Genomic DNA, 13,514 nt, shown 5'->3' with positions numbered 1-13,514 from the left:
AAGGCTCTTGGACTAACTGCTCCAGCAGCAATGTCTCCTCATGCACGGGGTGGGTACCCACTGCCCTCCATCCCATGGCCCCAGGGATGGAGCCATCACAGGAGGGGTTTCACATGACTTCCTTCGGTACCTGAGTGCTGCCGTTGTGGCATCTCCCTCAACAGGACCACCCTGATGGGCTCCAGCCTGGAGATCCAGCCTGTGGGACCCTGCAGGACCCTGTGGGACCTGCCCCCCACACTGTGCTCCTTCGCCCTGAGATGCTGCTCTGGAGTCAGCCTCAATGCATGCACCCTGAGGTCAGGGCACCTTCCCCTCCAGCACCCCACTGCTGGGCCCTTCGCAGGCCTTCCCAGCCTCATGGACTCTTCATTACACTGCACGGGAGTAGTGCGACAGGAGGAGAGGAGCCAGATCTTTGGAAGGAACCTCTGGGAGCAAGGGAGAAGGGTCGGGAGCGTGGATCTGAGATGCTTGGTGCTGGCAGGGGGCTTGCACCTGGGCTGGGGGCTGCGTGCAGCCACCCAGGTACCTGCCCAGGACCTGGAGCTACATCCTGGCACAGGACTCAGGGTGGTGGGAGTCCTCAGAAGCTGCCAAGGCCGAGAGCAGCTCTTGCCTTTGCGACAGCCTTGTGAAGAACCCCAGCCTGGCGGGAGCAGAGCAGGGAAACTGAGGCACACATCCGGCATCCAAAGGGCCCCCAGGCTCCTGGCTCTGGGCAGGAAGCGGCATGGCAGAGCCATGGGGCTCAGCTGCAGGGCACTTGATGGTTGCCGGCTAGGAGGGAAGCATGGCATGGTGTGCCGGGGGAATGGTCCCAGGAAGGGTTAACCCGCAGGTGATGGGGTAGAGAGATGGAGGGGGAACGGTCTTGGGGAGGGGTAATCTGGGGGCCAGCAGGTCCTGGGGCCAAAGGGATGCGGGGGGAGTGGTCCTAGAGAGGGGTAACTCCTCTCTGCTGGGCTGCCCGCCGGGGCAGGAGAATGCCAGGGAGGGCTAGCCCTAGTGAGGGCTGCAGGAGGAACGAGGTGGGGCCGAGATAAGGAGTCCGAGTCCCTGCCCTCGGAGTTCCTCTTTGTCGGAGGCGGTTTCTTGCCGGAGCTGGGAATCTCACAAAGCCTAGCGCACGCCCCCCTCAGCCAGTCGCAGCTCTCCTCCTCTCCCCCCTGCCTCCCCGCCACCCCGGGGAGCCCCGATTCACCCCCCAGCCGCCCCACTCGGCAGACAGAGCGGCACCTTATTCTTTTATTCCTTTATTTATGTGTTTCCCAGGAATAAGGTGACCGCTAGGGGTGACTAAACTCGTCGCGCCCCCCCAGCCCCGTGCGGAGGGGAGTCATCAAGACGGAGCAACAAAAGGCAGGAGGAGGAGGAGGAGGTGAACAGCGGGGGGGAGATGTGGGGGGGGCGCGGCAGGCGCGGCGGAGCGGGAGGGGGCCTCGAACTCGTGGCGCCACGGGCGGCGGGGCGGGGCGGGGCGTCTCGGGGGCGGGGCTATGCAAATCGCGCCGCGGAGCCCCATGGCGAGCGCACGGGCTGCGGCGCGCAGTTGGAGCCGGGAGCCGCTGCTGCCGCCGCCGCCGCCGCCGCCGCTCGCGCTCCGCCGCAGCCCCGTTCTGCCGCCGCGCCCCGCCCCGCCGCGCCCCGCCCCGCCCCGGCCCCGCCGAGCCGAGCGCCGCGGCCCCGGGGGGCGCTTTCTTCGGCGGGCGGTGCGGCGTCCCGGCGCGGGTCCATGGGCCGGGGGGCGCGGCGGTAGTCGCGGCAGCGGCATGGCGGGGGGCCGCGGCGGGGAGGCGCGGCGCTAAGTCCTGCCGAGCCGAGCCGAGCTCCGGGGCTCGGCTGCCGCCCGTCCCCGCCTCTGCCCTCGCTGTCGCCGCTGGGATTCCCGAGCCGGGCGACCTGTGGCCCCGCAAAGGTAAGTGCCGGCGGGGGAGGGCGGCTGCAAGGGGCGCTGCAACCGTGATTATCGCGACTGTCGCCGGCGCAGCGGGTCCCTGGCCGGAGGGTCGCCCGGAGTAAACTTTCTGCCTTTTTGAACTCGTCTGCTGCCACCGAAGCTTCCCCGGTCGGTCCGGACCCCTTCCCCCCGGCCGGGACCCGACCCCGCGGTGCCATGGGTGGCCCGGAGTCGGCCCCGCGCCGGGCTCCCCGCCACCCGCGCCGGGCTCTGGGCGGCTGCGTCCCCAGCGTGCCCCGGCGCCCTGTCCCGCCACCCACCCGTGTCCCGTCCCTCTGCCCGCTGCTGTCCCGAACGCCTTGTCCCGCTGCCCACCGGTGTCCCCTAGTGCCCTGTTGCCCTGTGCCCTGTTCTGCTGCCCACCACTGTTGCCCAGTGCCCCCTCCCACTGCTCACCAGTGTCCCCAGTACCTTATGCCCTGTCTTGCCCACCAGTACTCTGTCTGCCCCCTCCGTGCCAGCTCCGAGGTGGCTGGGCTGGGGGGCCGGCACGCGGGGTCCAGGCTGATTGCCGTGGGGCTGGCGCCTCTGGTCCGGAGTAGTGCTGTGCCTCCATGGACCTTGCTGCCGGTCCGGTCCTGCTGCTGTGCTGGCCCGATGTAGGGTTGGGTGGGGGCTATCCCCACCTGGACCCAGCAGAGCTGCAAAGCGCTTGCCAGACTCTGGGCTTGGCCTCCGAGAGGGGCGGTCTGGGTGGGGGCCCTGCTGGCACCCCCTGCCCAGACGCCTGGCGTTGGGCGAGCGCGCCCTGGCCTCGCTCGGTCCTTTGGGGTTTCTCCTGGCACCCGGGGAGGAGGCTGCAGAACCCTCCCTGGCGAGGGATCACTGGGGCATGGTGTGGGCATGGGGCACTCGGGAGGGAAGCTGGCACGTAGAGCTTGGAGGGAGGATCATGACCTGCTTGCTTGGCCAGCCCCCCGTGCCCACGGTGGGGGGCTGCAGGAGGGCAGTGGTTGCCAGCACAGGTGGGTGCCCGGCATGCCAGGTGGTGGGTGCCCGGAGTGCACGGTGGGCTGCTGGCTGCTGGAGACCCCGTGGCCTGGGAGCAGCCAGCACGGGGTGGCCAAATCCCTGCTCGGAGCTGGGCAGCTGATGGGAAACCCTGCCCCAAGCCCCAGCGCCGGCACGGCTGGAGGCTCAGCTCAAGCTGGGAGGATTAAAAGAGTGAGGAATGCCTTGGGCTGGGGGAGCACCGGGACCAGTTCCTCTGGGAGGAGGCCAGACGTGCTCAGAGGGCCAGCATAAGGGTTAAAGGCGGCGCAAAGTTGTGTGAAGTTATTTGTTGGGTCCGAGGGGCTGCAGTGATTTTTTTCGCTGATGTCATTGTGTGTGTGGATGCCTTTAGTCACGAAGTGGGGAATAGCTCCCCTCTTATTCCTGATCCTGTGGCTTGCTTTTTCTCCCTAAACATTTCCTGTTCTCTAAGCTCGTTCTTTAGGCAGCTTAGGCAACGCGCGCACACATACAGCCCTACCTACAAATGGCCAAGGCGCACACAACGCACCCCCCCCTCCCCATGAGGGGGTCTCAGTCGCAGAAAGGAGTTTTTATTACAGCGGAGAAAGCCCACTTCCCCTAATTGCTTCAGCTCGGAGAAATTTTACCTAATCTTTATTGTCCAGTCCAGGGTGGGGGGATAAGGCTGACTGTTATTTTGATCCTTGCTTACCTTTTTGAATAGGCACCAACAATGAAAGAAATGGCCAAACTTTATTTTTTGTTGTTTTAAATATCAAATGGTTCCCCTCTGCTCCAAGGGAGGAATGTGGCCTGATACACTGTGAGAAACAACCTCCCTGGAGCACTGGAGTTTCCAGTTTCCCCAGAGTGCAAATGATACTGGAGATAAAGATTTCCTGGCCAAGGTGTATTTGAATGGGCTATTTCCCCTTTGCTGCCGTGGAATTTGCCGCTTCTCGCCCAGCCTTGGATGCTCCCCGCTTTCTTCTTTCCTTCTGCTCTGTTTTCTTGCGGTCCCTTTCCTCCCTTCCTTTCCGTGCGTTCTCTTCTTTCCCCTCCTCTCCCTCTTTTCCTTTGTTTGCCATCTCGCTCCCTGTCTCTGACGCGTACGCGGCTCCATCCAAATGCAATAGTGGGATTTGCCAGAATTATTTCCCAAGGCTGCTGGGGGGGTTATTTAACTGCAACGAACTGTAGTTTGGGATGGTGGGGTAATTTGGGTCTCGGGCTCTCCCGGCTCCAGGAGGCACAGCGTTAATGCGAAGGGCAGAGCCTGGGAATGGCGGGGGGGGGGTGTGTGTGTGTGTGCTTGGAAGAGGAGCGAATGCCAGTACAATAGAGCAGATCTGGGTGTGCACACGGGGAGAAGAGCAAATCTAAATATTTACTGACTCCAAAGGCGATAGCGAGAAAAATATGGAGCCCTGGGGAACAGCAGTTCCTCAGTGCTCTCTGTCTTGCCCCGCTGCTCGGGGAAGCGCGTGGCTCACGGGGCTGCGTTCCCTCCTGCCAGCAGCCGCTTAGCTGTCCCTCCCGGCTCGCCTTGCCCCATGGCCGTGCCCTGCTCGGGGTAAAAGTCAGAGAGGTGGGTGCCGTCTGCGCCCAGGGAGGGACTGAGCCGGTGGCTGCTGTGGTGGTGCCGCCACGACGGGAAGAGCCGAGGCCAGGTGGGATATGGGGAGAGCCTGGATGTGCAGGGTGTGAAGTCACCTCTTTGTGTGCCCCTCCTCACGGTGGCAGTCAGCACAGGGCAGCTCGCAGCCCGTTTCGCGGGGTGCCTCTTGCGCTGTGGAAGGCTGGGCTCGAAGGGCTCTGCGGGGCCTGCCGTGGCATTTTCAGGGCCTCCCTGCTCCCGGTACGGCAGGCACCTTTGTGTCTCTTGGGCCCTGGGCAGGTCTGTGCAGTGGTGGTTGGGACAGCCACAGCTGCAAAGGGCACGTCCCCATGGGGCTGTAAACATGGGGACCCCTCTGACGCAGCATGGTGGCAGGCAACATCTGTCCCCGCCACGACAGCCCCTTTGGCTCAGCTTGCCAAGCTCTCCCCAGATGATCAAGCCCTGCATGGTATCATGTAGCCCTCCTGCAGTGCATCTCCACCTCGAGCAGGCAGTTTGAAGGCCACATGCTCCGCCAGAGCTTAGGGGACAGGAGGGACTCCCCACCACGCATCTCCTTCAAAATCCTGCCCTGAACCCAAGCTCTGGAGCCCCAGAAGATGATGCTTCAGAGGCTAGGCCTGCTTCAGGAGGGGAGGAGGGCCAGAAGGGACTGGTCCCTCTCCAGGGTCTGCATGGAGGGGCAGACTGGGGCATTGCGCCCAACATGCTGAGCCAGGGTGTGTGTGTGGCTTGCTGGAGGCAGCTTGGCGGGCTCTGCTCGATGCCGGAGCCCCAGGGAGTCCAGCTGCCTGGCACACACGCAGGGTTTTTTCTTACTCCTTTATTTATTAAAAAAAAAAAAAAAACTTTTTTTTTTCTCATTCTTAGAATAATGAAGTCCAGATTTCCTTCATGCTGGAAAGATTTGGTCCCGGCTCTGCTTGCTGTGTCTCTACTCAGGGATGGGAGGAGATGTGGGGTAGGAGGGGTGGGGGATGAGCCGTTGAGCCTCATCTGGATATTTAGGCAGGGGGAGCCAGCCTAGTAGTGATGCTGCAAATAGGGTGGGCTGCCATGGGGTGGGCAGAGGACAGATCCTTCTCACCTGGGCAAAGCTCAGTTGGATCAGCAAAAGAGCATGGCACAGCACTGCTGTCTGCCGCGCTGCGTGGGCTTGGCCTGGTGCCCACAGCTGGAGGTGAGGCTGGACCCTCCACAGGCAGCTCATGTCCGCCAGCCCCCAACGTCTGTCCCTCGCCCCCAGCCCATGGAGTGGGGTTTTGTGGGGACCCCCGCACTCCAGTCTGGCTCGTAGCCCTTCTTGGAGAAAGGTGTGTGCTGACAGATGAGCCCCAGGCCTAGATCAAGGAGCTCGGTGGGGAGGTGTAGGGCTTGCACCCCCTTCGTTGGGGAGGGTCACAGGTAACCCCTCATTCTCCAGGGAGTGGGTGCAGCAATTTTGGCCTGCAGTCAGGGCAGGGTTGAAGGGGGGTCAGCAGGTCTGCAGATTCCTTTTCCAGGCTTGTAGTTCTGTTAGGGGCAGTTTTGGGGAGGGGGTCTGTGCAGGATGGAGGCATCCTGCGTGCTGGGTCTGTCTACCTGGCACAGTTCCATCCTGGGGCATCCCTACCCAAACTGATATCTCTCCCTCTTGTGCCCCCCTGACAGGCTTGGCCCCTCCCGGACTCCCTTTGGACTCGGGACTTAGCCACGTGCCCACCATGCCCGTGGTTGGCGTTCTCCTCTGGGCCACCCTGCTGACTCTGGGCTGGCGGGCCACTCATGCCAAGGACTACGTCTTTGCCACCCCGAGGGTGCAGCTGTCCTTCAAAGGTAAGATCCCGTCTGCTCCTCGGAGCAGGATTCGGGGAGCAGAGCAAGCGTTGGGCCCCCTTAACGGGGTGGGGGGAGATTCCTGCACCCACAGCCCCTTCCAGGGGTGCCTCAGTCCAGGCTGGTCTTTCCTCCTTTCCCCTGGGCGCATTAGCAGGCTGCTTCCTCTGCCCCCGCTCTGGACAGCAGGGAGGAAATCTCCGTGTAGATCTGGGTGCCCACCCAGATGAGCTCCCAGTCCGTTCTCCCTCCCCATCCAGGGGACTGGGAGCCTGCCCAGCCCATCCAATATGCTTCCCCTAGTGGGTGGGTGGCTCCGTGGCTCTCTCCATCTGGAGATACTCCGCGTCAAGTTGCAGGGAGCTTTCCTGCGAGTGCCGGAGTTAAGCGTGGCGGCTGACGGTCCAGACAGCAGCTTGACGCAGCACCCGACCCCCGAGCTGGTATTAACGCCTGGGAGCTGGCGGGGAGCCGGGAAGAGGAGGGGAGGATGTGTTGTTGGGGGAAGGGAGTTAACCCTTTGGTACCAGGGCATTCAGATGCTTGCAGACCCATGGAGAAGGATGTAATGGGGTGATCTGGCCATGGGAGCCATGGGGTACACGTGGATTGAGGGGTATCTGGCAGTGGGCAGATCAAACTATCGGAGACTGACATATCAGAGCTGTTCCTGGCCCCGAAGAGTGGCGGGAGTGGGGGTAGAGGGGCCATCGTGGGGGGGTTCGGTTGCAAAACTGGAAGAGCAGAACAGAAGCTGCGCCCGCTGGCACTGTCAGCGGCAGGGTCTGCTAGTGTATTCAGATCCCGTCGTCTCCCTGGGGCCTGCCACGCTTGCCACCAGGCCTTGGAGCTGGCTGCCTGCTGCTGGCCCATGCGTTTGGATGTCTCCCAGGCCGGGGCCACTTGTGAAAAGGGTGGCAGGCACGTGAAGGTTCGTGCTGGCTTTGTGTGTGCCTTTTGCCTGCTGTTGGGATGGTGTGAGAGGCATGCTGCAGCGGGAGCACCAAGTGCTGCGCGGGGAGGTGTTAGCAGCCAGGACACCAGGGCTCTCCTCCCTGATCCCAGCTCTTCTGAGGAGATCTTGAGTCAAATCCCTCTCCTGTGTGGGGCACAGTTTGTCCCCACCCTCTTTCTCTATTTAGACTGTGACTCTCCCTGTACCCTGGCCCAGCACCTGGTGGGGCTGCAGGGGCCTCCCAAAAGTGGCTTCTCACATTCCAGCCAGTGGGTGAGATCTGGGTGTGAAGTGCTGAGAACCAGGGTTTGGGCTTGGGTGCAAATCTGGCCTGCCTTTGCCTCTGTGTCCGCAGGCTGAAGCAGGGTTGTATGATCTGGTGGGCGCTTTCAGGAGGTGTCGTAGAGCAGAGGCAGAGGCACAAAGGTTTTGGAGCAGGGGCAGTGGGAGGCTTTGAGGAGGGTTGTGTCTGTTCCCTTGCTGACTGCCAGCCTACTGTGAGAGTTGGGGAAGGTGCTGTGCCGGTTGTGCACCTGCTGTCTTATTGCCAGTTGCGCCCTGCCACAAGATCTTGCCAGGACTTTGCCCTCCAGATTTCATACTAGATTTGGCACTGGTGGCTCAGGGATGTGAATTCATGCAGGAGCTGATGGGAGAGGTGATCGCACAAGTGGAGTTCAGCTTGGCGTCTTCAGTCTGGCAGAGCTCAGCAGAAAGGGACCTGGATGCTGACTGCAAATTCAGCAAGGACAAGGGGGGAAGGGAGAGCTGCTAGAGTTAAAAGCTGATCTCTGTACAAAAATCAATGGTATGAAGAGGCTGGGGCAAGTTCAGGCTGGAAACGAGTGAGTGGTTTCTGCCCGCTGGAGGAGGGGGTGGGCTGGCTGATGCAGGCACACCAGCAAATGGGGTCCTGGAGCGCCTTGTCTACTTTGGGATGGCACGCTTTCCAGTGTGCTCTTCAAGGCCAGCTATCCAAGTGTTGCAGTAGTTGGTTTCTGCTTTGACAGGTAAACTGGAATGGTTTTTGGGTGCTGCTGAAGCAAGTCCAGGGTGTTCAGCCCTGCAGAAGTTACTGCTGCTGTTTTCTGCGCCTGGATGTGTCCCTTGTGCAAACACAGGGGCAGAAAAGGATCTGGGAGGCTGTTCAAGCGCATGTTCCCCAGCATTGTTTCCCCCTTATCAGTACATGGGTGCTGTTGTCCTACCTCATGTGAAGATGGTGCATTGGTGCAATGGGCATTTGAAATGTCTCGTGGCCTGCTGTTAGAAGGACTGCATCAGTGGTTAGGCTGGGGGCAGAATACCCACAGGCTGTGAATGTCTCCTCTGAGCTGAGGTTTTCAGGGATGCGGCTGGCTGTTACTGCCCTTCGTGGCCCATAGCCCTGGCTGTGTAAGTCAGCATCAAGCCTCAGGTCCTTACCTGGCAGAGAGAGGCATTGTGCAGTTTGAGGCAGGGGACCAAATCCATGCAAGGCATAAACCAGCCCGGCTTCAGTTAGCTCTGCTCCGTGCGGACAAGAGAGGAGGGACACCTCCCTGGAGAGGCAGATGTGTGGTGGGAGTGGGTTGTGGAGAAGAGCCTGGGTCTATGACTCTGCGATATGGGTCACACCCGTAGTGTGCACACTCATGCACACAGTGGGGAAACTTCCACCTTGAGATCAAAGTGTCAGCATGTGCATGCTGGAGTGCTGTACTCTGCTGTGGCATGCGGTGTGGGGCCGTGCGGGGCGAGGAGGGGCTCCGCACTGACTGCTGGTCTCTCATGCCGTGGTAATCCCTCGGGTGGAACTGGCTTCTGCCATGCTGGGGACGCATGTGTTAATGCATGTCGCCGTCCTGGAGCCACCAAGCGTGCCCGGGGCAGCAGAATTAATTCCGGTTAAGGATGGTTAGGCCTGGTATGCTGCAGAATTGTTTGCGCACGTTCAGCCCCAGCTCAGAGGAGTGTTACTCTCTCTGCATCTTGTGTTTGGTTCATCTCTTGCTGGCAGGGAGCCGTGGAGCTGGGCTGCAGGAAGAGAAGGCAGAACTGGGTTGTTGGGTGAAAGCAGAGATCCCTGGCTGTGCCAAAGGCACGTAGGAGTGTCACACAAGTGACTTGGAGCCTGCGTTTGTTGGGATCTCCAACCTCTCCTTGTGCTCCCTTCTTCTGCCCTTTCCCATCCTGACTGCTGGCAGCTGTGCTCAGTGCTCCCTGGGATTTCTTGGGACAGGTGCCCATCTCCATGCCTAGGGGCTCCTCCCGATCTTCCTGCCAAGAGGCTGGATTTCATAGTGGAAGAAGGTGTGGTTTGTACTTCCATGTCCGGGAGAAATGTCTGTGGCTTGTTGCACAGAAGCACTTGGTGTCTAATGTGTCTGGGAAGAGAGATCTTGCTTGCTCCTTCTCTGGCTGTGCTTTTGCAGTGGCTCCAGTCAATGGGAATTAGCCTTGGGTCTTCCCTAAGGGCCAGCTGGGACCCAGGAGCAGCAAACTGAGCTGTCTGTAAGCAGCTTTTACGAGTCAATAATCTACATGTGTCTGTCTTGAAGCGACAGGGCTGAGAAACATGTCAAGGAAAAGTTCATCGGTACAGGCTGCAAAGGCACTTCTCCCAGCCAGCCTAGCCCAATAACTTTGACTGGCATTGGAGAAAGATTCCCCCTGTCCCAAATCCCCCAGGGCAGGGCCGGACTATGGCACATAGCAGTGGTAGAGGGAGGTGGTGGGAATGTTGGGGTGGGCTGCATAGTTCTGGGGGGCCAGGGGATGGCATGGTGCAGGCAGCTGCAACAGGGTCAAGCTGGGCTCTGGGACGCTTGTGTCATGAGTTGGGCTAGGCTCTGCTCACCAGGAGGAGTTGCCCACAGAGTGGTAAGGCAGCAGGGATGAGTATGTGATGGCATGGGGGACTTGGTGGCCACAGAACATGTAGTGGCCGGGACAGAAGTAGAGCAGGGCCCAGCCCCAGGATGGGCACATAGACAGTGATGTTGGCATGGCAGGAGGGATCCTGCTGGGGCAAGCCAGAGGGTTTGGGTGCACATCCCCATCATCGGCATTGCTCTGGCAGAAGTAGCCTCTGGCCAAGGCATTGCCATGTAAGATTGAGCCAGTTCTTCATTGCCTGGGCTGGACCTGGTCCTGCATGGTGCTTGGGGAGGTGCAGATACCACTGAGCACTTCCTGTGGGTGCTCTCCCTGGCTCCTGGTCAGGAGATGGCCACCGGGCCATTGACAGCTCCTTCCTGGCCCCGCTCACTCCTGGCGGGGATGCCGGCAAAGGAGCCGCACTGAGCGGCTGACTCCCCCAGACGCCTCAGCCCAGCTTGGACGTGGTGCCTGGAGCCCAGCCAGCCTCGGGAGCGTCTCTCGGCTTGTTCGCCTGGCTTGTTATCGCTTACTTGAGGAGGAAGCAGAGTTTGTCGCAGCTCCCTGGGGCCTGCGTCATCGTCTACAAAATCGGATCGCGTTTGCAGTGGTTTAAGGAAAAAAAAAAAAGCAAAACAGCGTGAAGGCTGCTGCATCAAGAGGCACATGAGGGGCCAGATCCCATCGCCTTTGCGCTGGTGCTGGCCCGTGGTGGTGGGAGAGGCAGGGTGCCCTGTGGGACGAGGGTGGTGGCGAGGGGTGGGAGCTCTGCTCCCGAGAGCAGCCAGAGAGGGCAGGGAGCCCCAGGGCAGCGCTGGGCACTTTGCCACTGTTGCCTGCCCACGCCGAGGCATCGGAGCCAAGGCGGATCACTTTCCCGAGGTCCTCGGGGATTTGGGGCAGCAGGTGATGGGGAAGGCAGGCAAAGGCTGGCCTGGCCTCAGCTTGAACCCTGTCTCCCCGTGGCTTCCTCTTCTTGGGGCTTGTTCAAAGGGCCGCTGTAGCGAGGAGCTCCCTCCGGAGTGCTGTGCCCCCAGCTTGGCAGCCGTCTCCAGGGCTGCAGGCCCTGCTCTGCTCCCGTCCTCCCCTCTGGCTCCTCAGGACCCCAGCGCTCCCGCTTATTTGTGCTTGGGAGCGTGGAGCCAGGTCCAAGGCCCTGTCCAGCCGTCCTCCCTCTCAAGGCTTTCCTGTCCAGGCATCTCTTGCGGGCTGTGGTGGCCGGGAAAGGAAGATGGCCAGCATGGAAAGAACACCACGATCCCCACTACCCTGGAAGAGGGAGAGGCTGGGGAGTGGCTCTGTTTTGCCAACAGCTCTTCCCAGATCTCCACTCAGTGCTGGCCAGAAATAGTGGATATTTTTAATCATCTTGCTAACCATTTCCCCCTCTTCTCTGAGCATCCTGCTGCCTCTCTCCCATTTCCTCCTGCGTTTGGAGGAAGATGGGGCTCGAGCACTGGCCACGTCAGCTCCCCGCACTTTTTAGCCGAGGATGCGGGACCTGGTGATTCATCTCTCTGTGCCTTCTCTGGCCGGGCGTGGGAAAGCTGTGGTGGTGGGGCGGGTGCTGGGGCCCTCCGCATGCCGGAAGGAAGGGTTTTCTCGCGCACCAACCGGGGAGTGCTTTGCGGCAGGAAGCTGTTGGGGCCGGGGCCCTCAGCAGGCTTCAAAAAGGGAGCTCCTTTCGCCTGCAACAACGGGAATGGATCATGTTTGCAGTCGCCACCTCTCATAAAAATCCCGGCAGAGCTCCAGCCTGTGTGCTGGCTACCCTTCCCGAAGGAGAGCCCTGGCTGCGGTGCAGCTGGGCATGGAGCAGCTCTTGCCCAGCCTGTCCACCCCGCAGTGCCAGCTGTGGGCCTGGCCGGGGCCTCGCCTCCTCTTGCCCGTGTGGTGGGGAGACCCTGATTGCAGTCCTCAGGGTGCTCTTGGGTCTTTGTTGCCCATCCATGGGCACCCTGCCGCCCAGGGTTGCCCCTGCTCCTGGCGGCGGGGGGGGAGCAGCAGGTGGGTGGCAGTGTGCATGCGGAGGGGATTTGGGGTGAGGGGAAGGAGGACGAGCTCCTGCGGTCCCACCATCCGGCCTTTTCTGCTCCTTTCCACCTATTTTCCCCTTTTAGTGACAAAAATCACTTTATGGAGTCCCCTATCAGCTTTGCTACCTGCCCACTTTGCAACCTCGCTCCTGTCCCCTTGGCTCCTTGTGCCTCAGTTCCCTCTTGTGCATCCTGCCCTTCTGTCATTTCAGTGGGGTCTGTGGCTATGCAACCCCTGGGGTGGTGTGTGGTGTGCAAGCACGGGTGCTTGCAGCCAGCTCTGCCCCAGGGACTTTTTACCCCCATCTCTAGGGCATCGGCACACTTGATCTGGGGTGGGGGGGCTGGTGGCAGATGGCTGGAGAGTGGGCCATGGCTCCCTGTGCCAGGGAGGCGCCCTCCTAAGCTGCTGCAGCTGTACCCGAGTAGGAATCGCTTAATGACAGTGGACTCAAATAAACACAGCCAGATGGGAGAACGTGCGAGGGAGGGTGTCACCGGCCAAGGGCTCCGGAGACTGTGGCGTCAAGGACAGCCAGGCCTGGCCGGGAGAGCTGCTGATGCCTATGCCAACGCAGGGCGGGCCTGGCTCTGCCCCACTGTGCCTAGCACCGCTAGGCGTTGGGCTACGCTAGGAAGGTGGCTGAAAAGGGGGGGGTCTGCAAAAGGGGGTGTGCTTGCAGCCTGCAACCGCTTCCTGACATGGCTTCACAGCGTACCCGGTCCCTCCTGGCCTGTGGATTGGCGGGCAGCACTTTCCTTGGGCTGGTAGCACGGGACAATTTGAGGGCATAAAGCTGCTTCCTGGGCTGGCTGCAGTGTCTGGAGGCAGCAAGCGGGGTGAGCCTGCATCCATCCTGTGGGGGCTGCCCGGGCCCCGCTGGGACCAGCTGCTGCCGGGGGCTGACCTGAGTTTGACTGGACCTGCTGGGCTCCGGCTGAGACCCTCTGTAAGCTCCTTATGAGCCCCCTCCTCCCGAGCTAAAGTTGTGAGATTTTATCCCCCCCAGCCGTTATCCACTAAGCTCGTTAGCCCTCAAAAGAAATCAATTAGTGATGGGTGGTGGGGCTCTTCTTGGCCTGGCCTGGCCCCTTCCTTCTGGTGTCCTTGTGCCCCCCGCCCCTGCAAGGCTTTACTGTGTTCCAGGGGTCCCTTCAGTGCCCTGTCCTCTCCTCTGCTGCTTCCCTTAACTTTTCCCATTCCTCTGGTGTCTTCATTTATTTTTTTTGCCCAGGAGGTCTCAGAAATTGCCAGCGACAAAAGATCCAGAATTGAGCTCCTTGAGTGCTGTCTGATGCTTGAGGGAGGAA

General features: G+C 61.0%; 1 protein-coding gene across 3 annotated transcripts in view; it reads left to right on the top strand.

Moving 5' to 3' along the window:
• The first annotated feature begins 1,265 nt into the window (after nt 1-1,265).
• LOC112989436 (semaphorin-3F) overlaps nt 1,266-13,514 on the top strand; it is a 39,345-nt gene continuing 27,096 nt past the window's right edge. For 2 of the 3 annotated variants that reach the window (XM_026110595.2, XM_026110592.2), the window contains exons 1-2: nt 1,528-1,918; nt 6,189-6,353. In XM_026110595.2, the coding sequence (XP_025966380.1) occupies nt 6,242-6,353 (112 nt within the window). In that variant the 5' untranslated portion in view covers nt 1,528-1,918; nt 6,189-6,241. Of the gene's footprint in view, nt 1,382-1,527; nt 1,919-6,188; nt 6,354-13,514 lie in introns of those variants that run through there. The other variant, XM_026110593.2, reaches the window with a different exon arrangement.

This window comes from Dromaius novaehollandiae, chromosome 12, assembly GCF_036370855.1.
Source record: "Dromaius novaehollandiae isolate bDroNov1 chromosome 12, bDroNov1.hap1, whole genome shotgun sequence".
Lineage (NCBI taxonomy): Eukaryota > Metazoa > Chordata > Aves > Casuariiformes > Dromaiidae > Dromaius > Dromaius novaehollandiae.
Note: the sequence above shows the minus strand (reverse complement) of the source record. Positions and strands in the feature narration are given on the sequence as shown.